We start from the raw sequence: 24,807 nt of genomic DNA on the forward strand, positions 1-24,807 counted from the left end.
TTCAATTTGCAAGAGAAAAGCTGCTCCGTGAAGGTCTCCTGAGGGGACGTTGGGGTGTTTACTGAGGTAGTGTCCGCAGCACAAAGCGGGAAATCTGATGCAATCAGAGACCTTTGCTAAGAAAAAGCCTGGAAGTGTCGAGAGGAGTGAAATCTTGTACTCTTGCAGGAAAAGCATCAGTGACAGCGAGCTGAAAGGTGTTGTGGCTTTTTTAAATCAGTTTGAGCCTTGCAGCAGGAAAGACTTTTAAAATAATGATAACTTGCTATTAGTGTCAAAACTGTTATTAACATTAATTTGCCGTATCACAGTTAGTTAGATGTTGCTTTTAATGTTGACATTAAAAGTACAGGAATCGTTATGGGCATGCTAGCTTCCTAGATGAGCAATTTGCATTCCATTAATACGCTATTATTATTTCACAAATAGTCATTATAATCTGCTTTATGCTGGCATCAATTTTCTAAAAGTGAGGGCCACGTAACCCACAAAAATCCAGCAGCTTCTGGAAAAGGTGAGAACGTCAGTTTCCGAACTGCAAAGGTGTATGCGACTCGCTTACAATTTAGCCCACCTGTACAAGTCTCCGTGCGTATTTTTCTGGGAGAGTCACAGAGGTGTCAGAAACAACAACAGTTAACGTGGCATGAAACTTCTGCGCTGGCTTGAGCGAGCAGCACAGCACAGCCTGGTCCCTCGTGGTCGACACGGGGCTCCGTGGAAGCAGAAAACAGTGGGACTAAATTCAGCCCATTTCAGACATTTAGGAGCAGACAGCTGCACTTCAGGTTAGTGGAGAGAAAGCCAAGCTTACAGGACAAAGCTTACGTTGCCCCGTTGGTGCCTGTTTGGTGAAGCAGAGGAGCGTCAACGTGTAGGCAATATAATGTCCTTTGCCCAGCTCATGTAGGACGTAGGTGTCAGCACGGATCCCACACTAAACAGCATGAATGCTACAACAAGCCACAGAATCTGGTAGTGGGAAAAATATACTTGCCCAGCAATAGCTGGCCAAAACCAGTCTTATCTGAACTGGCTGTACCTGAGCTTGCTTGAACCAAGGCTTTGAAATGCTCTTGCTGTCTCTCGGAAAGGTCCAGACCCCAGCCCTGTCTAACCCTCCGGTACGTAAAGTGGGTCCCTAACTGGTTTTATTAATCCAGCTCCAGTGCCCAGAGCCCCCCGCACTAGGAACACTTGGCTTGTGAAGACACAGAGGTGTGAGTTACCCTGCTGGGGGTGAGGAGGGTCAGTCCGGAGTCAAATGAACGATGCTGCTGCCACCCCCGGCAGCTGTCAGTGGTTTAGCCAGCAAGCCTGGTGCCTCAGGCACTGGTGGAGGGGCGTGAGCACATCGGTCTGAACTGGGGCGGGGAAAGGACCAGGGAGGAGGTGTCCTGTGGCTCGGTTGAGGGACTAAGCAGGCAGGTGGGGTTCTCCCTTACAGCCCAGGGCACAGCCACGTGCCTGCTGCCAAGGGGGCTATGTAGAGCAAAGATGGGCAGGGAGCGGTCAGGCTGGGCTGCTCCCGTCTCCCCCAACACCGGTACCGCAATACCATGAAGCATCGCAGTGTTACTGAGCTTTCTGAAACAGCTGAGAGGTGTCAGGGGCAGGAGGGAGTCAACATTTTGTGCTTGGCCAGGATAAAAAAAATATTTCATGTCCAAGACCATGCTTTTGGTGAGGGTTATTTTCAGGGCGAGGATGAACCAACACAATGGGCAAACAACTGGCGGATGGGCTGGGCTCAAAGTTTATAGCAAACGGGGTTGGAGCAGGCTGGCAGAAATCAAATGATTCTATGAACAGAAACTCAACTTCTTTCGCTGAAACAGAAGTTTTGCACTCCTACCACTCAGTTTCAACAGGCTGCAGGGCTCTGCCAGCACGGATGACATCCTCACAGCTTTCAGCAGCACCAGCCTTCCCCCGTCTGAACGCCTCCCTTCCGTGGCAGGCTGACTGTATGTGGCAGGAGCAGCCACTGCTGGCTGTGCAGATTTGAGGAAGTTTTGCCTGGTCTGGACCCAGGGGAGGCACAGCCCAGGGGTCTTCATGCATGAGAGCACTGCTGAGCTTGCCTGCAGGCAGGAGCTGCTCCGTCACCTGCACTGCAGCAAAAGCTAAACAAGCGAAAAACAAAAGCTAAAAAGCTAAAAACTCTACAACAAAGCTAAAGGCCCACGGGGTAAAAACACACTGGGTGAGGGAGCTCACAGAGGAACACTCAGGTTTGTTGTTTGTGCTTGATCCTTAACACCCTGGATCAGCCCAGAGCAGAAACCTGATGGAAAAACCACGTTTGCCACTCCTCTGGCAGGAAGTACTGAGCAAAGAGTGAGAGGGGCAGCCCTGTGCTCCCTGGCTGGAGGAAGGACAGCACAGGGCACAACAGCTGCAGGTAGGGAAGGGGAGGAGGAACCAAGCTGAGAAAGCCTGGGGACCTCGGCTGCCGCAGCAGCATGCCCAGCACGTGTTCTGTGGAAGCGTATTGCTCTCAGGTAAATTCACTGTGCTAGAGATGGCTCTTCCATTCCAGCTGAGCATCACCTACGAGCCAACTTCCAGTACTCCAGGCGAGGCGGAGAGTTCTTGCTCCCCCTTTCCAAGAGCAGCAGCGAGTCGCTCTGATTTTGCGCTTTCAACGTGAAGCCTGCAGCAGCCGTGCAGCACGAGCCAGGCCTCCTGCAACCCGCTCCCAGAGCCTGACGGCAAGGCCACACCGGCACCAACAAGCAGCAGCATTTGCCTTACTGCAGCCGCTCACCTGACTGAAAAGTGGGGCTGCTGCTCCCCGCCAGCTCCAGCAGGTCCCCACTTGGCTTTGCAGAGCAAACGACAATAAAGCCCAAAGCAGAACACACGGCCTGCACGCGTTTCTCTTCTTAATAGAGGGCTGAACTCTGGCATTCCTTCCCTTGCTGGGGAAGCGGCTGCCAGTATTGGGCAGGCACGGGGCTGCCTCCCTTGGGGAGGGGAAGAGGAGGAGAGGTGTCTGCTGGCCAGGAGGCTCAGCAGGAGGCAGGTGCCCTGTCCCAGCACACTGGGAGGAAAAGGTCCTGGGAACAAGGGGCACGTGGAGCTCAGGCAGAGAGCCAGCTTTTTGAGACAGAATCACCAACACATCTGAAGTCAGCCTGGAGGTCCCTGGGGCTGGCTCAGGACAACACACAGACTTTTCCCATACCAGGGTTGTCCTCACTAAGACAAAAGCCTCATCAAGTAAAAACCAACTTAGTACGAGCACGGTGTAAGAGGCAATGCACATCTGGGATGGGCTGGCTCTGTTTCAGAGCAGAAGCTGGTTTCTCTGCCCTCCCCGGGTGAGAGGAGCCACACGGAGCAGCCCGTTTGCCCACAGACACCTTCCCCTCTGTGCCTTACTCACGGAGCACCTCTCCCCTTTGTTTTCGCAGAAGCAGATGTTCCAGGAGCGAAGCGGCCGAATGCTCCAGGCTTTCTCTCCGAGGCAGAGCCCAACCAGCAGCCCTACGCGAGGCCGCTCCCCGTCCCGTTCACCATCCCCGCCCTGGGTCTTCAATAAAGCCTCCCCTCCCTCTTCTCCAAAAGCTGCCTCCGCCTCCCTCAGCAGCATGAGCGAGGGGGACGAGGATGAAAAGTAAAATAAAGATATATTTTTTTAACCATGAGACAGAAGAACAAGCTATGAACTCAACCGCTGGATGGGGAGAAGCACGAGGACCACCTGGGGTCCCTCTGACAGCAGGGAACGTGCCCTGGGAGATGTCGAAAACAGACTGGAGCACAGCAAGGGAGATCAAGGAAGAGCTGATCCCATCCCTGCTCCCTCGCGGTGCCTGGAGGCCCCACCAGCAGCGCTTGATGGCGCCGTACTGGGGACTGGCAGCAAAGCACCCGCCTCCGCGCACGTCCTGTCCTCCCCAGCGCTGCTTTCTGCCCCGCGGGCTGGCCGGGCCGGCGGGACCTGCGCCGAGCCCTCAGGCAGCGCGGGCAAAGCCACGGCCACGGCAGCTGTGTCGGGCCCTGCTAACCCTGAGCTCTTCCAGCACGGGAAGGAAGGGCGTTGCTGCAGCAAACATGTTCCGAAACGGGAAGGAATTTTCACCGCTTTCTTTTTGAATGAAGTCTGCCCAGAGCCCAGACCGTGCCAGCGAAGCGGAGAGCTGCCCGGTTGGGTTTACGGAAGGTCTCTCGATGCATTCAGGCTGTGCAATGTTGCTTGTTGACCAAGCCTCTGTCCAGGGCGTACAGAGAGATTCAGGCTGTGCCGACCCCCTTGGCTTTCTCAGATTGTTCCCAGTGTTCCTAGTGCCTGAACAGCTGCCTGACAACTTCTGTTCTACTCCCCGTTTTTGCACTTCGGAGGCAAGTAAGTAAATGAAGACAGTCCTAACTGGAATGTTTTGCTGTGGGAAATCGCTGCTTTGATGGCTTTTACTGGGGAATTCCAGAAATGCAGGTGGGATCCCACAGCCGAAGAACAAACCTCTCTCCCAGGAACCCTGCTGCTCCCAGACAGGCATTGCCAAGCGACGAGCGCAACAGTGCTACTGTCCTCACCTGCTACTAATCCAATTAGATTTACATTCCTCGTAAAACCCTGAACAAGATGTGTTCATAGACACGCTGCCCCTGCACCGGGTCCCGAGGCCATTCCTCTATCCCAACACAGGGAAGAGGCTGGAAAACACAGCAGAAGTCCTGTAAACGGGATTAGGCATGGGGAATTTTTCCCTCCTGCTGTGACACCCGTCTGTCCCCAGGCAGAACCACAGCGACAGTGGCATTGGCACAGCTTTCCCCTGCCCCTGGTGCTCTGGCTGATCTCCTTCCAGCTTGGCAGCGCGAGGCCTGCCGGCCTGGCTCCGCTCAGTCCCTCAGCCGGCACCAGCGAGGGGGCTGCAGGCCCGTGGGGTTTCTGAGCCTGCGGGCAGCCCCGTCCCTGAGGCTGCCCCGTCCTCCCGTGTAGGAGGCTGCAGGAAGCGCCCAGCCCGTGGTGCTTGGGTTAGGGCTGCAAAGCAGCAGTGGGATTCTGAGCCAGGGCGAAGCCTTGCCCGTATGGGGTCCTGAAGGAAGAGCCCGAGCGCGCCCGGCAGCAGTAACGCTGCTGGCACCAGCGCCTGCCAGGCTGCCTGCCTTCCCGAGGGATGTGCTGGGTGACTGCTTTCCCTCCCTCCCAAGCTCTCCAGACAGGTACATCTCAGCCCCCTGCACCAAGCACCGAACTAGCCCCGCATTTAGTTCACTCCCCACAGCCTTCAGCCCCCTATGGGATAATGGGGTAACCGATTTGCCTTCGGGAACGCTTTGCCAGACCCAGCTCAGACTACCACCAGACCAAGCAGTGTCTCACGGCACTCTTTGTCTTCTGGAGCCCAGCGAGCTCCTCTGCGGAGCTGCACGGAGGCGATCAGGGAACAGGGTGACTGCTGCTTCCAGTGGGCAGTGCAAGGAGAGCGCGGCTCGTCCAGCTGCTGCCAGCTGTGCGCCTGACGGGGCGATGCAATTGAGACCTTCCTCAGCCTTAGGCAACCTGTTACTGTAACTTCACACCTGGGATGCACTCGTCGGTCTCTCTGATCCTTTGCAAGTCTAAGTCTTCCCATCACAACCCGCTCCTCCACCGTGGAACCGTCTGCTCTCTACTGGTGCTGTTTACACAACGAGCCATGTCCAAACGCAGTGGAGGTGGGCAGGTTGTTCTTGTTCTGAGTTCCACTGTTTGTTTGAATTCCATAACGCTTTCTGTCCAGCAGCCCCTGTTCAGCAGTTTGAGCGGAAGACAGCATCCACGACTTGTAAATAGGACCTGGAGAAAAACTCAGCGGCGTAGCGGGAGCTGTTTCTCAGTCACAGGTGGCTACCCCGTGACAAAGCCATATGCTGTACCAGGCGTCCTCCTCACGTTTAGGACATCAAAGCTGAAGCCTTTCCCCCGCTGGTACAGGCACCGAAATCCACACGCTTTCTCCAGCAAACCAGAACCTCATTGTCTTTGGACACGTGGAGGGCGATTTTGCACTTCTGAGTCATGGTTGGGTTTTATTTTTCATGAGAGTTGCTTTAATTCAGTCCTATTTATCAGCCAAGCTCCACATGAAAAATAAACAGCGTACAACAGATACACGCCGCCTCTCACCTTCATTTCCCAGCGCGCCCAGACGCACAGACAGCCCCTGGCCCGACCCGCCGGCAGCAGTTACCTCTCGTACCTCCGTCCTCGCAGCCCAGGGCTTCACGCCCTCGCCAGCGCCACCCGAGCAGCCTCTCACGCCGCTCTGTGCCGAGGGGCTCCCCGCTGCCCCCCTGCCCCAGCGCAGAGGAATCAGGGCCTCGCCGTGTGAATTCCTGCTCCCAGATGTTAGGAGGCAGCAGTGCTTCCATAACCCTCCTGCTTCCGAGCCCCAGCTGTGGTGCTCCGTGCGTGCCAGGTCTGTGCAGAAGTGCGAGAGCAGCCCTGGGGCAGCTCCTGGGACTTGACTCCAGCTGAGTCAGCCTGACGGCTGAACGCCCCTGCTTCTTTCCTTCCCCTTCGTCCTTCCTGTAGGAAGTAAGTTCTTGCTGCAGCAGCTGCAGAAAAGTCAGTCGGTTGCGTTTTGTTTTTCGGTTGCTTTGCAGTTTTGTTGGCAGTTTTTCCCCCTTTTATTATTTCGACTGTCTTGCCTCAGGTGGGGAGAAGCTCAGCCAGCAGACCAGGTTTCCGCACTTCCCAGCTGAGCCGTTTTTAACCATGGAACAAGTCTCAAAGTCGGCCAGCACAGCAGAAGGGATTTTCTGCAGTGCAACACAAAGAGCTCGTGCCAGCTCCTGTGTAACACCTGAGTATTTGCTTAGTTCTATACCCCGACATCATCTAGGCGTGAAATACTGTGTAAGCTCGCTCACGCAGATGATTTAACTCACAGTGCTCAAGCAAGGTAAATGAAGCATTTAAAAAACGTTACTGTGTATAGGAAAAATTATTTCCAAATACTGCAGGGACTGAGTTCTCCAAAGGAAGACAATATTTAGAATAGCACAAAACAGCACCAACAGGTGGAAGCTAAGACAGATTAACAAACACCAGGCATTTCAAATAAAGCTACAAGTAAACCAGATGCTTTATCACAGAGTGTCATCCTGTCTTCCCAAGGAGGTGGCTCGGCGTGAGGGCAGCCATCCACTTACCATGGCCGGGACATCCCCAGCATCACCGTGAGCTCTCCTCGCCTGCTTAGCTCCCCGTGGAGCTGGTGCTGCCCTGATGGGAGGAGTCCCATCGACCTAATGGGACCCCGGTACGCTGTGGTCACGCCTGGTGCAGCCGACCTCTGATCTCCTCTTAAACAGAGCTCCGCTGGGCCCCCAGCACAAGGAGGACGCAGAAGTATTAGAACGAGGGCCACGAGGATGCTCAGAGGCATTACGGCCTCTTCAGCGCACCCTGGAGTTTTTAAGTCTAACCTATCATTCTCTCACCCTACCCTCTCATTCTCCAGCCATGCTTCCCTACAAACAAACCCTGTTTTTCAGTATGATAAAGTAACTGAGCTGCAAAGCCATCATCCACTTTGGAAAAGTGGATTAATTATAACCGACTCTGTACAGCTGAGAAGTGGCTGGCTTTCAAAACCAACAGGTATTTTATGGTATGCCATTCGAGCCTCTACATTTTTCATTTAAAAATTAATGCATAAAACCCGTAGGAGCCCAGTTACTCAGTTACTTCACTTTTTGCCCAAACTTAGAACATTTGGTATCATCAGTTTAAAAGCTAAAAAGCTGCACCGTTAACAGTGCCCTAAGTTGTACTGCTGTAACACATGATTAAAAGCCAAATGCCAAAATTAAATATGGAAAATTAAATATCCCTTACAGACAAATTTGTCCCCCTCCTGCTTTGGTTATCTAAAAGGTCCCTCGTGAACGTGTGTGCTATTTCAGAACAGAGCAAGGACGTTTTAAATATTCATGATTTCACATGCAAATAGAAAAGGGCAACACATACTGTGTAAGAATTAATAGGATTTCCCTGCTGAATTTGCTGGCTCCAAGTGAAACATTAAGCCATCAGCACAGCAAGTTTGGTTTTGTTGGTGGTGGTTTGTTTTTCCAGAGTACCTGTTGTTCCATGAATTCCCCAGCACATAGGTGCATCAAACACACTGAGAACACAGATCAGCGAGCTCATGGTCTGTATCTCTTAAAGAAATATGAGGAAAAAAACAATGGTATCAGGTCAAACAGCTCTATTCTAGCGCTTTTTGCCTTCCTGTTTCTGGGAATTCAAGACAATTCATCATTAGTTACAGACAGAAACTAGACAGAGGAGCACGAGGCAAGTCACAAGTTCAATAAACTGCAGGTAGCCATTATGCAAAGGGTGGTCGCGCTGCCATGCCACAGCTGACTTGGCACACCACCCGAATGCAATCAGACCTGCAGTGCCCCAGATGATCTTATTTTTCTGCATGCTTTACCTAGCTGCTCAACTGTTTATCCAGAAACAAAAAGTTAGAGATGAGCTATATATAGTCAAGCACTGACAGCTGTATCAAGCAGCTTGACAAAATGCTTTCACGTGTCATTAAAAACCCAGAAACCTCAGTTCTCTTCCTGTAAAACGCAGCGTTTGGCAAGTTGGTATTCCTCCCCATGAAGCGTACCAAGTAACGGCAAGACAAAACGTACTGAAATATTCCAGAACAAAGCACAACTCCAACTCCTCCATGCTTCATAAGTGGCTGGTAATGTATTTGTGAAAAAAATTGTATAATTGTTGAGTTTTATAATGCAGAGCACCTAGCTACTGTACTTAGTGCATAACATAGCAGGCAGTTTTTAAGCATTACTGCATCATACAAGGGACACCAGTTTACTTTTCTAAAAATAAAGAAGAAAAGACACAATTGTTTCCTTGCTGGGAAAGCTTAAACTTTAGCTCACCAGCATCTAGAAACACAGAGACCACCACACAACCGTGACCGACCACCTCACACGCGCACACAAAAATCCCGGTTCCTTTAACCAAATGCAAAGTAACCACGCCTCAAGTGCTGGTCCTCCACAGCCCCAGGGGCTGTACCAATTAACCACTTAGCTCTGCGAGTATCCCGTTGTGTCAGACGGTGAGCAGTGAGGAAGTACAACACATTTATCTAAAGTGTCAAAATTTCCTTTCTGATGAACTTGTTTCAGATCTAGCAACTGACCAACTTGAGCTTTGTTACTTAAGGAAGAAGTTAGTTTTCTTACCTCGTTGTTCTGAGAAAGGAGCAATGAATTCTAGCTAAGGAGAGAGGGTAAAACAGGTTAACTCAATTTTCTGAGCTCAGATTACAAAACAATAAAAAAAAAATGTTTTATCCCAAGATACTTTAGGCTCCATTTTCCCACCCGCCCCCCACCTTCTCCCTACCCCATGTCCCCCAGGCTGCCAAGCTGTAGAAACCAGGACGCCTGCCCGTGTGGAAAAAGAAGTAAAACAGTTTGCAAAACTGATGGAAGCAGAGTAATTTCTGCAGTGACCAGTTTTTCAAAAAGGTCTCCCGTATGCGCTTTTGCATTTCCATTACTCCACAGAAAGATACAGCTTCAGATTTACGCTCTGTAAAGAAAAAATTCTTACATTACAGATTTCTACGCAAAGCGTAGTCCCATTTTGTTGACTACAGAGCTGTCGTCTTCGTAAGCACTTTGGTGTCATGTTCTTAGCACAACAGCAAAACCAAGAATAGTGAAGTCCTGCTACATTAGCACGTGATTCTATCTTTCTAAAAACAAAGCTTTATGCCACAAAAATCATTGAAAGTTAACTGAAATGGCAAAGCTTTAGAAAGATTGGAGTTTCCTGTGAAAATGTGTTCATAAAGCCCAGACTCGTACTTGACAGGAATAAAACTCAGAAGACAAAGTTTCAGATTTCCAGGTGTTTAAGATACTGATACAAAAGAAATCAAATCAAATCCACCGGAAAATTCAGAGTAATACAATACAGAAATAATTGCATTTACGTATAGTTCTAGAACCAACTAAACCATACGTGAATCATGCTTGAGATAACAAATTTTGATGAAAAGGGGTAGAGATGAACTTGGAAACACTGGAATAATGTATCTGTAAGACCTACAGAAATTTCAAACTGCTTTGTGACAAAACAGACAGGAAAGATACTTTTATCTAAAACCACTCTGAGCTCCAAACTGAACGTCCGCCTAAAGGCATGTCCGAAGTTCCCCCGGGCTGCCAAATCACAGGCTAAGCTCCATGGAAGTGTGCAGAACTGAATCAGTCCCTCAGAAGTGTCATCACATAGTTTTTGCATACTTTTATTTGTCAGCAATGACAAGAAAGAAAGGGGAATAAGAGTATACACAAGTGATATACATGGGTATCAGACTAGAAACGATTCCAACACAAAGTACAGAAGACTCGAAAGGCAACCACATGGAAATTCAGCTTCCTGCTCCTCCGGTACAGGCTGGGCTGGGTCCAACGATGCCACGACAGAAGAAAGCAACGCGACAACTCCTGGACAGGACAGCACGGGCCAGCCCACCAGCGACCTGAGCTGGCACCGCTAGAACTCTGTCCCACAGCCAACGCTGGGAACAAATCCACTCGCTTCGTAAACCCCAGTACAAGTGGCACAAGTTTCAGCACGCTGTTAACAGCCCGGCAGAGAAGGCAAGTGTGAAACTGCCAGCGGGTCTCCCAGGTAAGGGCAGGTCTCGCGGAAGAGCCGAGAGTACTGGCAGCACCACGGGGACACTTGGCCCTGCCACGGCCTGTCACCTAGTGCAGGCTACAGACACAGGTATGAGTTTCAAAGGACTGCCCATCTGGCACCTGTCAGCAGCATTCCATCCCAAGGAAGAATTTCAGAAACGAATTTAACAATAGCTTGACAATGTTAGAATTACCACAGACATACCAATCCTACAAAAAACCCTCTAAATTTAAGAAAATGTTCCCTATGCCAACTGTGAGGTCTTTTAAGGCAACTTAATACAGCATTTAAAGTATCTGAACTTTAAACTTCCTTATTAGTTCTTAATTAGAACTTTAGTTACAAAAAAGACTTTGTTTCAAATAAATGTCAACAGCTTAAATCTTGATCCTGAGAACAGATTCACGTAAGGGGGATTACTCTCATAAGCTGTTACTTGTGCAAGTATTTGCAAGGTTCAGCCCTGAAGTCGCTCCACAATTTGACTGCGTTCCCCATTTGCAGTCAAAGTCACCTTTGAGCTCAATAATACATCCTTCTGCCATCACACTACCTTAAGTTCTCAAAACCACTCTTATCTGGTATAATTTTAAGTGACTGAGTACATCAGGAAGAGGAGATGAGGAGCTAGCAGCAACCACAGCATCTGTAGGGGAACTGGGGAAACATGCACGCTAACCGAACTCCTCACAACGGGACGCGGTTAGATAAAGACTAACAATAAACATTTAGTTCATTCTCTACAGAGTGGTTTATATCGATCAAGATCACTTTGCAGCACCAAACATGTAAGGCTCTAGCAGTGCTTATTAGAGGCGAAGGGGGAGAAATGTTTTCCATATCAGTGAGGTCACGGTTTCACCCTAAATACTTAGCCTGCCTTGAGGTGAAGAGGAGATGGCACTACAGTGAAAAATAGTCACTCCAGTTACTTTTTGGACAAAGTGAATGGCTGTTTAAGCAAAGCAAACAAATTCTACATGCCACCGAGGAGAAAGAAAATTACATTATCCAGTTGCAGCAACAAGTGTAGTTGACACAGCCAAAAAGCAGCTTTTGTCCAAGAACACTGGAATTAACATCCACATTCCTTGTGCATGCCTCAAGGGACCTGCCTGGAATGCTGCCCAAGAGGTGGCACAAACTGCAGCAGCACAAAGGCTTTTGCAGTACCACTCCAGACCATCACCGTGAGTTCCGAGACAAAGACTGTGCACCTGTGACCATTTCACCATCTTTCTCATCAAGTGCTGACACCTCAAAACAAAACCTAGAAAAGCAGGGAGCAGAGGTGTATCTCATTTGGAGAGGCGTCACGTCTATTAACATTAAACTAGGCAGGGCGTTACTGTATTATATTCACAACAGATACACCAGAAAAACTAGCACTGGAAGAGAAAGCTAAGCTACTCTGTTACACTGCAACATACAGAAGTTGTAAATTTGTTTCTGTTAATCACTAAACACAAAAGATACACAGCATTTTCACTGAAAACATCTTTTTTCCTCCCTATTTACTGCACCCTTTAATCCAAGACAAGCAGGTTGCAACAGCTTCAACAGGCCACACATCTGAAATCCATAAAAAAGAAACTTTTATAACATCAGAAAATTAAGCCTGGAATTAACTGCCCCCAAATATTAAAGCAAATAGTTGTAACTGATGCTCATCGAAAAGTAGCAGTAAGTGGGAAAAGAACAGTATCTGTAGTCCAACTAGCCATATTATAAACCTATCCACCCTCATTTTTCACGAATACCCATTGGAAAACTCTGGAAGGTCTGCTGCTGGTGCTTCCAAAGACAGTTTCCAGACATACTGCTATGCAGGAACATGGCATGAGGACAACAAGTAAATCATTTATGGCATACCAAAGACCTCCATTGAAGTACAGGCCGCCTGGTCAAGGTTGGAGGGGAGCAATGCTGCTTCTCGCTCATTCAGCATAATGCCCAAGGACAAGCTTTGGAAAATGGGGAAAAAAATGTGTTCCATGTGCTGTTTTCCTGCTCCGAACAGTTTATACCTTAGTTCTTGGAAATAGTTGCCATTTCAGGGGACTTCAGTTCCCAAGTACTACAACATGTTAGTCCCGAAAGCCAACCAACTGGTTTTGAGAAGAAAGTGAAATGACCTAAGATCCTCCACAGACCTTCACTTTGTTTGCTGGCTTCTTCCATTGTTTAGCCACTTCATGAAAAACATCAGTACATTTGCATCCTCTTTCTTCTGTTCCCTCTCCTCTTCATTTATAAGGAGGGTGCCAAAAAGAAGCACCAGGTCAGGATTTGCTACTAGAAAATACGATTTCTAACAAAAGCTGAACTTCAGCTTCTTACACAAACTATCTTGTTCCTTGGAATGTTTTAGGTAATTTTTAGGTGATGTTCCAGGAAAAAAACGATCACATGCAACTGGGAAAATATTAGTTTCATCACAAATTTCTATTTTTAGTAGAAAAACACAACTTAAAATGAATTCAAGAAACAGTAAGAAGTTAGGGGTGAAGGCGGAAGTTAACTGACTACATTTCAGTAGAACTGGAACGTCGGTTGGAAGTCACATCAGCTTGCACCGATTCCACCACGGCAGCAAAGCCACACCACTTGAACATCCATCTGCCTCCTCTGCTGCCACGCCTACAGCCGAAGGAAATTATTGCTCTGGAGATCACACACGCTTACGCCATGTGAAGGCTTCCCAGGGAGTGTTCAGCAAGTCTGGCTGGGGACAGGGCAGCCCAGCGCGCTCCCTCTTCCCACCCGCTGGGCTCCGAGGGGCAGCGCTCAGCAGCCCTCCTGCCACTTCTGCCTGCCGACGGTGTCGCAGCACTGTGCGGGGACACGCACGAGAGAGACCGTGCTAAAGCCAGCTGCCAGCTGCAATGTGACTTCAGCTCACAGTGGACAGAAGCCTACAGAGACTCGAGTCCTGCAAACTCAAGAATTTTGTGCATACACATTCTGGAATGGACTGGGACAGCTGAGAGCACGGGTCTGGGAGTTTTCAGAAAGAAGTGGGTCTACATGTAATTTATTGCTTACAATCCTTTGATGAAATGTGCTATGCAAGTGCAAAGTACTATCATGAGGTTAAACTAAGGCTTTTTGTTTTTGCTTTCTAAAATCTAGCAATTTCTCAGCATTTCCCTGTTTAACTAACAGACTGGTTCTTTACAAAAGTAAATATTGAGAGGAAAAAAAGGACAGCTCCCCCACAATTTCAGTAAACATATTTCATTTTCCGTGCTAAAATCTGCCATGTCTTTCAAAAAAATATCAAAACATCCAGGAGAAAGTAAAGGTGCCATGTTACTTCCATCTCATCTCCTTTACTCCCACGGCTATGTCATCACCAGAACTTCAAAAGCTCACGAATTCTTCTGAAAGGCCATAGTAGCAGAAACAGTATTTGGCAGAGACTTTTGGCACAGACTCGGTGAAGAACAGCTTCCTAATACTCAGCAGTAACCCTTACAACAAATTTAAGAAGATAACACTTAGTTTTGTCCTCTTTAATTTTCTTTTTCTTTCAAATCAGGTATCAACTATTTTGTCCTTCCCATTTCTATGATACTTTCAGTTTCGTTTATTTAGACCAATGACACTTTCCAAAAGCTGGTGTACAACATCTTTATATACACTACAAATTCAGATTACCAGACTGTTGTCAGACATTGAATATATAAATAACTTTGCAAACTATTTACAGGTTTTAAACTAATCAGGTTCCAAGCAACCAACACTCTTAAGGCAAATATGACTGGCTGGCTGGCCTTTCAGACTTCTCTCCCTTCAGCCCCCCCACCCCCCAAGATGACAGGCAATAAACATGAAATTTAATTACCTCCTGCCCCCACACATTGACAGGGCTTTTTGTATGGAGAGATGATTTAATTACTTATGATTTTTCCTTAAAACAAGGAAAAATGCTTAAGAACATATTTGTGTTTCTGTGTCAAGAGAATCATTAAGGTGCATACCAAAAAGTGGAAGTCCCAATCTCTTACAACAACATAATTTTTGTATGCACTTGACAAAAGGTTTTGGGAATTTGGGGTAAGCATCAGTTTAAAGCTGTACAACCCTTTTTAGAACTATGCAGTTATAAGCTCATTAGATATAAGATCTGGAGAGCTCAAAGGGATTTCTCAAAGGGATTTTCTGTAACAGGTGACACTGAGCAAAATAAAACGCAGCAAAGAGTGGATTTTCAAAGCATATGTTTAACTACACTAGAATTTCTCTCTTACACCATATTGCTGTGCAAGATACTGTTCACCAGGAAAAGGGATTCTGCACAATCTGCCAATCCTTACTGGAATAAAAATTGGCACTTAAAACAGTATCTTTTGTTACAACTTTATGTACTTAGGTGCAATCACAGTGCAATCCCTTTTGTCAATGCATGACTGAAGCAACCAAGCGTATTCTGTGAAGTAGGTAGAGTTCACATACCAAACGTGCTTAGTGCCTTCCTGTAAGTCCCAATCATCACTTTGTTCTTACTATTTTTCAATGCCCTGATTAGGTCTTTGTTTGGAAGTAATTAGCTATTGTGGATTGAAGGATTTTGGAACAAAGCAGAGACTTTATACTGAATGCAGAGGTCATCTCCAGCAGAGACAAAAGGTGGCAAATTATCGATTAGCTTTGTATTTAGAAGCATCCCTTGGTTCACTGCTAGGATTGCTCCAGTCATCTGCTTCAGGTGTGGTCTTGTAGTGTCGCCATGCTGACTTATTAAAAACAGGAAGTCTTTCAAATGATTCACTTGAAAGGGCCTATGGAAAAACAAAAGCAACAGTAAGATATCACTTAGAGACACCAAGAGCAAGACGATACTCTGGGGAGTTGTTCCAATAAAACTTGAAAGCTTCTTTTTTTTCGGGGAGTAGTGCCTACACAGCAAGATGAATTTTTTTTGAGTTTTGGTCAGGAATATTTTAGAGAGAGTTGTCATTAATACTTTAGTTAAACATTCACCTTTCCCAATGAGGTCGGACTGTCAGCACACAAATCTGGAAATAATAGTTCAGTCCATTAGTATGCCTTTTTTTTCCTCTGAGAAACACCATGCCTTTTTCCTCCATGCATACACACAGAGGATTAAATGCATCAGAAACTAAAGTTAGTGCAGGATTCCACAGCTTGTTTGCTACACGCAGCAAGGCACAGAGGTAACCCTGAGTCAATGGCCAGTGCATGAGCTATGTGCTACACTATATTCTTTCAAATTCCCTGATGAAATTCAAGCAGATAGTTTTAACTTAGAGCCCCTGACTCCTGAAAAAGGACAATAGGTTCAAAACTATCTATCGCACAATGGTCAAGGACTGCACAGAAAAAAAAAACGTACCAGTCAGGGGTTAGTCAGAAGTCTTGTTTCAGTTTTACTGCAGTCAAAACTCATAGAATCAAAAAGTATTATCCCAAAATTATCTCTTATCACACAGTTGTTAACCCATCATAAGTGCTGAATTTTCAAACAAAAATGCAAAGATCCAACACAGGACTGAAAAAAAACAATCTAAATTAAGCCAATTAGTATTAGTGTCAATGTTAACTTTTATAAAGTTCTGTTTTTTACAATTCTGTGTAATTAATTTGGATAAAATATAAAGAAAATACTGATTACGAATTTGAAAACAAAGAATGAAAAGTTATTAAGCAGAACATCCGCCTGCTATAACTATCAAGTTGCGCTGCCTTGCTAGCTTATAAGAGGATGAAATTCATACCTTCAAATAAATTACAGCATCTGAACCAACACCTTCCATCGAGTAGAGTTTAAGGTCACCTTGGAAGTACCTGGCATACAGACGAGAAATTGGCAAGCCATAGCCAAACCCAGCCTACGAAAACAAGAAAACGAATAGAAAAAAACATGAGGAAAGGTTAAAAAAGTGTTACAGATCACCGCCATTGTTTATAAAAGATACCTAAATACCAGATTTGCCTCAAATTATTCTCCGAGCTCTCCTTTAATTCCTCAGCCTGCACTGTAAGTTGGGATTCAATGCTTTGAGCAATCTTTTTTCCCCAGACATTTTTTTTAAGCTTAAGTACAGAAAAGGAGAAAATAATCCTGACGAAGGTTTCTTTCTATCTTTTCTATTTTTTATTTTCTCAAAGAGGCAGAATATGCTGATTCCAATCATCGAAGCTGCAAACTGCCTGTGGCTTCCTCACTATGATTACCACTGATGTAATACTCCATTCTTTCTTTGGTAATACCAAATTTTTGACAGATGCCACAGATGCAGCGGAGGTCAGAAGACTACTGCAGAGTAAATAAACTTCATTAACAACATACAAATAAATACAAGATAAATAATCCTTGGTATTGTTTACTCTTTCAGCAAAGAGTCAGGATTCCACATTACTGAATGATCTGCTGAGGACTGAGCCCCTGCACAGAGCATGCTATATGTCAAAACACAGTGGACATGACAGGTAAAATTTTTAACCCTATTGTTATATGCATAGCCACAGCTGCAAACAAGTCAATGATGTGCACCTCTTCCAACCCACTCTTGCCAGAAGTAGTTATCATAAAAATAAACAGGATTCTCTCACTGCAGCCAAGGAGTAAGATTTCTGTTTACAGACCATCTCTTTCAGATGACTGGGTATGTGCGGACAATCACTGTTTGATTATTCACCTGAATCCTCCTGAATTTTTCAGGGCTATCCAAAGCAACAACAGAAGGATTCCAGACATACAAGCACTTGAAAGTAAGGATATACGAGGCAATAGAGTAACAGAGCATTTCCAAAAAAAGTGGGTTACAAGAAGAATTCGACACCTGAAGTTTCAGAAAACCAGTGAGCTCATTCCACTATACTATTTCTGCAAAGGCAACCTGAAAGACACTGGGAAGGGCACGGGTTCAGAGAGAGAGTAAAAGATTTTAGTTGACTGATGTAATACTAGGCTTGCAATAAGTGAAAACGAAGCCCTGGATCTTAAAAACAAAGCCCCAACATAATACAAAGAAGGCTAAGAAGCAGGATTTCTGAGCATTGTAATACAGCTACTATGTGGTGTCGCTTTATAAGAAATCCCTTGGGGGACCAGGGTGAGTATTACAGAGCTTTGTATTACAGTATCCATCACAAATTCTCCTGAGGTCAGCTACCAATTCTAGAGTAATTTTTGTCCTCTTTGCCTTTTTACAGAAGTCTAAGTGTTGTGATCTTTAACTGGTTACAAGGTTGCTCACGGTGAATGAAGACTGTAACACTTCATCTGAGCAAAAGGAGAAAGGGAAACACCAAAGACGGACATCTTTTTCTACTCACATTTTTTTTTCTTTTAAAAAAGGGTCCAAAAGCTTACTTGTATCTTTTCTGGAAACAGGACAATAAATATGTTACCAAAACTAAAGAGCAAAGTAACTGAAAAGCAAATTGTAGATGGTTCATACTGATCAACTCAGGTAAAGGGCAGTACCAAGCAATCCTGGAAACATATTATACTCCCCCCTCTGGAGAACTACACCTCCTTAAAAATCCATGTCCAACTTCTGTTTGTCTCCTGCATCTTCCAGGAAAATGTTTTTACACTGTGTCCTAGTCCACATAGCTACTTCAACTCTTTCCAAAAAAAAAATCCTATTTTTTTCCCTCTATGCTGTCTTCAGGTTATTTTCCAAAACATTTAATTTAAAAGAAATATGAAGACAGAAGATGTCAAATGAGTAACTGGTTAAGGCAAGCCTTGATGCTTTGCAAAAGAGACTGTCATCAAGAATCGATTACTACAGAGGTCTGTGCTCCACCTAGAGGGCAGAATATAGTCAATAATGGCACACCTAACCTTGAGAAGAGAAAGCTTTTTAGGGCCAATTTCTCATTAATTATTATAGTATGTACTATACAAACAGGAAATTATTAGTGTCACTAGTGTCAGCTTGTTTAATTGAACCTGATTTAAGCCACACTTCTCCCACCATAAACAAATGCTGCCAAAGGGAGAATCATTAAATTGTCTAAGAAAATCTACTTATTAAACATTACCATGTATTCCTAACGTTTTCACTGTGCATAGAACAGCACAGATGAGCACAAGACGTGCTAGGATCAGAATGCTGCCATGGTAACAAGGTTTCTCAGCAGATTAAGAAAACATTTTCAATAACACTGAGAAAGAACTTCTACCTATCAACAAAACAAGCCCCCTCTTCCACTCCAAGTCCATAAACATTTCATAAACAAGACGGGGGAATCATACAACAAGGGGAGGGATAGTTAGAGCAGAAAAATACCTCTATTTACACTGCACTGCAATTTAGTTTATGGGTATTACCTAAGTCAAGAATGACATGTGAACACAGATCTAGATAATTCTTAAGTGGTTTGGTCTTTGGCACTAAGCAATAAAGAAACCTTCCTTCTGCATAGACTTTGAAGATGACTCATTCATGTGAAACCTTTCTGCTGCAAGATTATTTTTAGACTGACATACAAAGTATGGAATAATTGTTTTTATAACTGGATCTGAACCATAATACATGTCAAGCCTTACTGTGAAAGCCCCTTTTTCTTTTCCACTTAGTGGAAAGGTACGCCACTTGCAGTTCTTGATTTTTATTTATTTTTCCTATCTGAACCCCCCACATAAAAGCTTAACAATTCACAATGTTCAGTCATACAGGCATTGGTCAGATTCACGGGGCAAAGGCTGCCAGGCTCACAAGAGAGGACACTTTGCAAGTCTGACTACAGTGACATACAGACTGAAAAAAAAAAAAAGAAAAAAAAAGAAAAAAAAAGCCTGAGGATGGGGCAGAACAAAAGAAAGCTAAGGATAAATGCTACAGAATCAAAGCAAGCTGTCTGGAAGATTAGGAAATAAATACAGGAATGTATTGCTAAAGATGAATAGAAAAAATGAATATAGTGTAAATCTTAAGCTGAACATTTTTACAATCAGAGTCACAAAGGCAGAGACATTTTAATAGTGAATACAACTGGTAATCAAGGTACAAGTTTATAGTACGGACAAGTTTCAAGAAATCTTTGTAGACTCCTATAGTAAATTGCTGATCAAAACTGAGACAGAACAAAGGCAAATTATCAATCAAGAAAGATTCCACCATTCTTGATTTTAAGAAAGAAGTTCATATTTGAATTAAGGCCTGTTCCTTATCACTTCACTTATCAGGAAGATTATTATTTTTTTAATTATTTTATGAAAGGCATGGTACCATTTGAAGCATTTTACAAAGATGTATTGTAGAATGAGGAACCTTGAAGAATTAATATCAAGTCAATGTAGATACTAAACTGGGCTTCATGGTGACATCAAGCACTGGTGAAAACAATGCAATACACTTACATACCATGATGCTATAATCTGTGGTCTAAGACAGTACCACAAAGATTCTGTTTATAGTCTAGAAAGAAATGTTACCTCTGAACCACTCTGAAGGTTTCAACCTTCAATTCACTGTTAATTATTTTATATAAGAATAACACAGACATACACCCTCTGGCATCACATTATGTTAACTGCCTGAAGGCACTTCAGCCACAGAAGTACAAAAAAAAAAAAAAAAAAAAAAAGAAAAATCAACACTCAAGAACATGGTAGATGAGAAACAGGAAAAGGAAACCTCCCAGATAATATTTTTTTCTTGACATGCTTGAAGATAAAGGACTGAATGAAAAGCAAAACCAACTAAAGACATTAGAAACAATACAGAACAAAAATAAGAACAGATAAAAAACACAATATCAGTATTAACCTACTTGTTGAAAGCCAAAGGTAACGGAGGGAACAGCAGCCATACAATTTTTTAACAGAATAACCCAATGTGTAATTTAAATTATCAGTAAACTGTTTTGTTAATTTTTCACTAATAATTTAAAGAATCGTGCCTACTAAAAGAATAGACTCATTCCGCGCTGAAATAATTCTCTATTTAGAAGCTATGGGATTTTTTTGTTTGAAATCTGGTCTCAATCAAGAGTAGCACATGAGATCTCCAACTGAACAGGAATATACCAAATGTGATGATATCATGTGCACAGAGATTTTTTTAAAATGCATTTTCACAGTCCATAACTTACACAAGAATCATTTTCAAAGTTCCATATTTTGTGCGTTACCAGGAGGGGTTTAGCAAGTGCTGTTGTTCAGAGCATGGCTCAGCTCTTCAACACGTTCCCTACAGTAAACTCAGATTAACAGTAATTTATGCATCAAGGAGGAGCTCTTTAGGTTATCCACCTTCATGGTAATACAGCACTAAAAATCCTGTCCATTAACTTGTGAAAACATTGTGCTTATGCAGGCATGCTTGTTTTCAAGAATATAATGTCAAGACAAAGAAAAATAATTTTCTGTTCCAAGGACTAAGTGGTGATAACAAGCCTTGTTTTCTCCTGATGTGTTTTACCTGCATAGAATTGCTAACAATAAACTATTAGTTCCATGGAAAATCTGATCCAGTAAATTGCACTGAAAGGAAATTGACAGAGTGGTGCTCAGGGACATTTAATTATGTATTACAATTGCTTACCAAAGGCACAGCTCTCGTGGGCTCCAAACTAGGTCTGGGTGCTGTTGAGTACATGTAATTAAACAATCTGTCTATTTTCCTTAAAGGTACACCTCCACCTTGATCACTTATCTGAGGAATAAATAGTTTTAAACATTATATTCTGAAAAAAACTGCAAAACACATTGAAGTTACCTAAATGACTTTAGAAATATTAATGAATATGAAACAAGTGTCAGAAGTCATGCAGTACTTAATTTGACTTGTCAAATTACAAGTCATATTATTTAAACCTAATAGTTAGCAAGCTGCACACAAGCTTAATCTTTAGACACTTACCTTAATAGATAGATCTTCTTTCCCCAAAGTGACTAAGGTTTTGATCGATGGATAGCCTTCTCTCTTACCTTCATGCAACTCGACAGTAGCTCTCATTGAATTCTGAAGTTAAAAGAAGAAAAGTGTCTTGAACTCTAACTTTACCATACATGCTTTTTATTACAATCTAAAACTTGCATGTATTTTTGTTGAATCTAGATTCCTTGTCCTGCACTTGTACGCAAGACAGGAAAAACATATTTAAAAGAAATTCAAGGAGTGCTTTCAAGTCAACCACTTGTCCAATTAGTTTTCTTACACCAGAACTATCATACATCCTTTTATATATGACAAACTCAAGAGAACCTAAAGCAAGGGAAGAAAAAACTGTGCAAAATCAGATAAGGGACAACAGCATCCTTCACCTCCACCTTGCAGAACACCACTACTGATGTGTACTACAGAGAAAAATCTCTCAATGACATGTCCCAGGACAAGAAAATGTTACATTACAGTCTATCACTCTTGGTCATATTTATTAAAAGAGTTTCCACTGGCAGTCCATCAGACATTAACATAACTTATTGCTAGAATTTACTGGTTTCACACTGTTTCATGATTTGTGCCAAAGCATAAACAAGCAATATACTAATTCTCATCTGCTCTGCTCTAGAAGTAGTGATACAAATGGCAAAAGAGGAAGATCTAAATGAATGTACTTGACTAGTGCCAGCAATCAAAATCAAAATACCATTATTTATGAAAAAATTCTCTGGCCAAATGTAATTTTTCTTCTTGAAATCTATTCAATTGCATCACCCAGAAACCACCTGTCTTATTCCAAAGATACAGTAGCCCTCATGTTCTGTTTACTGTTGAGTGATTCACAAGACACAAAAACAAGACAAATCACACCATTTACGTTATTCAGACATATGCACTGCTCTTAAACAGAAGGCACATGCAATAACAAAGCAAGCTTGTAGAAACTAAGACAATACATCAAAGACTATTATGAGTTAGTTTAAATTAATCAGCTTCAAAAGGCCAAAAGGAGAAGAGGGAAAACTCAGATATTTTTTTTTTAATTATCTAAGGGCATAAGAGGGTTGTGAACTTGATATTCATCAGAACTTCAAACTCTTCACTGGGATAAAAATAAGAAAGGAAAACTGAAATAACACTTCAGAAATACCACTGAAAAGAATCTGTTTCAACAGTAACACAAGTTCATGAACCCTTTCCAAATATTAACAAGCACAACCTACCTTGAATAATTCAAATAACATATGAAACAAATGAGATGGTACGTAGACTACTTGAATAGGCTTGTTTGGAGCTTTAGCTGGAAAAAAAGATTTTTTTTTCAAATGATATCTTGAAGCATTTTTACTTACAGGATTAACATGAAGCTATAGGCAAAGAGAAGTATGTATGCATGTTTGTTTTCTGAGTGCAAAATATGATCCATAAAAAAATCAATTACTGCTATCACCTGAAATGACACATTCTAATAATGTTTTTAAAGACAACATCAGCAGACTTTTAGATATAAAACTAGACTAAGCAGTGGTTATTTAGTGCTAAACATGGTATTCATGACAGCTTTCCCCACTTGTGTGGGATTTTTTTTCTTTAACACGTTTTATTTAAACATTTGCTGGACAAGAAGTCTTAAAACAAAAAAAAAAAATCACTGTTTAAATATTCTAAAACAAACATTTTCCCTTAATTAAAGCATTGAAAATACATTTTCAAAGTCTGAGTACCATACATTTAAAATTGTCACAATTTTCTTGTTCCAAAACGTAATTTAATTGTTTGTCTACTGTTGTCCTTGTTGTTAGTGTTTCAGCAGAGGTGCATGGCATGGCACAGCTCTGGACACTAGAGTGCTAGCTGACTGGCAGGATGCAGTCATCCCTGAACATTCAATTATCTACTGGCTTTAAATTACACAGCCACAGCCTGTCAGGCTCAGCAGCAGTTCACATTGAAGAGAAGGCTCTAAACCCGTACTTCTTAAGTTGCAGGTGGATATCAACATGAATGCACAGAGTCAAGTTCATCCTTTTTTGGCACTGAGGGCTGATGATAATAGCAGATACTACTTTAACAGACAGATAGAAGGCTATGCAAAGTCTTCTAATTTCCAAAAGATTGGGTGAAAAGGTGAAAATCCAAATAATGTTCTGCTTAATTAGTTGTAAGGCAACTTGCTGGTTTATTAATGTTAATTTTGTCTGAGTCCATACTCCAATTCTCTTATGCCTCACCAAATTCAAGAGTCTATTTTTTTTTTTTTTCAAATTCAGAATTTTGAGTGTTTTCTGTTTCTGAGACTTTTACAAATCCTAGCCTTCTGATGAAGTTTGGAAACAACTTCTGTTAGGACTGCTGTCCAAACTTTGTGAGGATTACTCAAGACTTTTCTTTTTAACAGTAAAAAAAAGGGACTGACAGTAGAATTTATGAGGGTATTTCAAAATGAAATAAGTTCCAGCTCCATTAAAAGATGAGGAGGCAGGTCTGTTTCTTTCCCAGCCATAAGGATTCTCAAACACCTTTATTCTTCTTAAAGTGATAGTGGATTTAGCAGATAGCATTCTGTATCAACATCATTGTGATGAACTAAAATCCAGGTGTCCATGGGGACACATTAGGACAAGAAAAGTCGCTGCATATAGGACTGCAGAGTTCAAATTATAGCCTACAATTAATTAGCAAACTGGAAACCACAGATATTAGACATGCTTTTTCTTAACTACATCATTTAAATGAATTTCACAATTACCATTGAATTCTTCAACTTCCAGATCGGGTGCCACCATATAGTATTGTTCACATAACATCTTAGCTGTTTCATAAGCATCTACAAAATGAGAGAACAGAACACCAACTTATGAAAAGCCAGCTAAAAAAGACTAGCAAAGTTTATCCCGTATCTGAAAGACTACAAGCAGAGCACTAATTTTAACCTGTTTGCAAGCATGAAATTGGTATCCATTCTAATCCCTTTTTATATATAGATTCACTGCCAATTTGTCAAGAAAGAGCAAATTCTATTTAAAGCTCTGGGAGAAAAACAAAAACAAAAAAACAGTAAATTACTAGAGACAAGCTATTTTTCCATCTCTGCGCAGGGCTTAAAGAAGAGGAAGGATCTAAACCTAAGCATACCACAATACCTACTTATTTATTACGTCCTATTCACAACTTAATACTTGTTCTCTCCAAATAAAACAAAGATAACACTGCAAACACAACTTCATTTTTTTCAACCATGAC

General features: G+C 43.3%; 2 protein-coding genes across 5 annotated transcripts in view; one reads left to right on the forward strand and one right to left on the reverse strand.

Moving 5' to 3' along the window:
- The window catches only part of PCYT1B (phosphate cytidylyltransferase 1, choline, beta), a 42,427-nt gene extending 38,774 nt beyond the window's left edge, over nucleotides 1-3,653 (forward strand). For all 4 annotated transcript variants that reach the window (XM_035317436.1, XM_035316659.1, XM_035318240.1 and 1 more), the window contains one exon: nucleotides 3,420-3,653. In XM_035317436.1, the coding sequence (XP_035173327.1) occupies nucleotides 3,420-3,626 (207 nt within the window). In that variant the 3' untranslated portion in view covers nucleotides 3,627-3,653. The remainder of the gene's footprint in view (nucleotides 1-3,419) is intronic.
- A 10,540-nt stretch (nucleotides 3,654-14,193) lies between these two features.
- Nucleotides 14,194-24,807, reverse strand: part of PDK3 (pyruvate dehydrogenase kinase 3) — a 54,060-nt gene continuing 43,446 nt past the window's right edge. The window contains exons 6-11 of the mRNA XM_035315581.1: nucleotides 24,314-24,391; nucleotides 22,788-22,864; nucleotides 21,541-21,642; nucleotides 21,223-21,333; nucleotides 16,435-16,548; nucleotides 14,194-15,477 (exon numbers count right to left, since the gene is read on the reverse strand). Of these exons, the coding sequence (XP_035171472.1) occupies nucleotides 15,334-15,477; nucleotides 16,435-16,548; nucleotides 21,223-21,333; nucleotides 21,541-21,642; nucleotides 22,788-22,864; nucleotides 24,314-24,391 (626 nt within the window). The 3' untranslated portion in view covers nucleotides 14,194-15,333. The remainder of the gene's footprint in view (nucleotides 15,478-16,434; nucleotides 16,549-21,222; nucleotides 21,334-21,540; nucleotides 21,643-22,787; nucleotides 22,865-24,313; nucleotides 24,392-24,807) is intronic.

Source organism: Oxyura jamaicensis, chromosome 1 (genome assembly GCF_011077185.1).
Source record: "Oxyura jamaicensis isolate SHBP4307 breed ruddy duck chromosome 1, BPBGC_Ojam_1.0, whole genome shotgun sequence".
NCBI lineage: Eukaryota > Metazoa > Chordata > Aves > Anseriformes > Anatidae > Oxyura > Oxyura jamaicensis.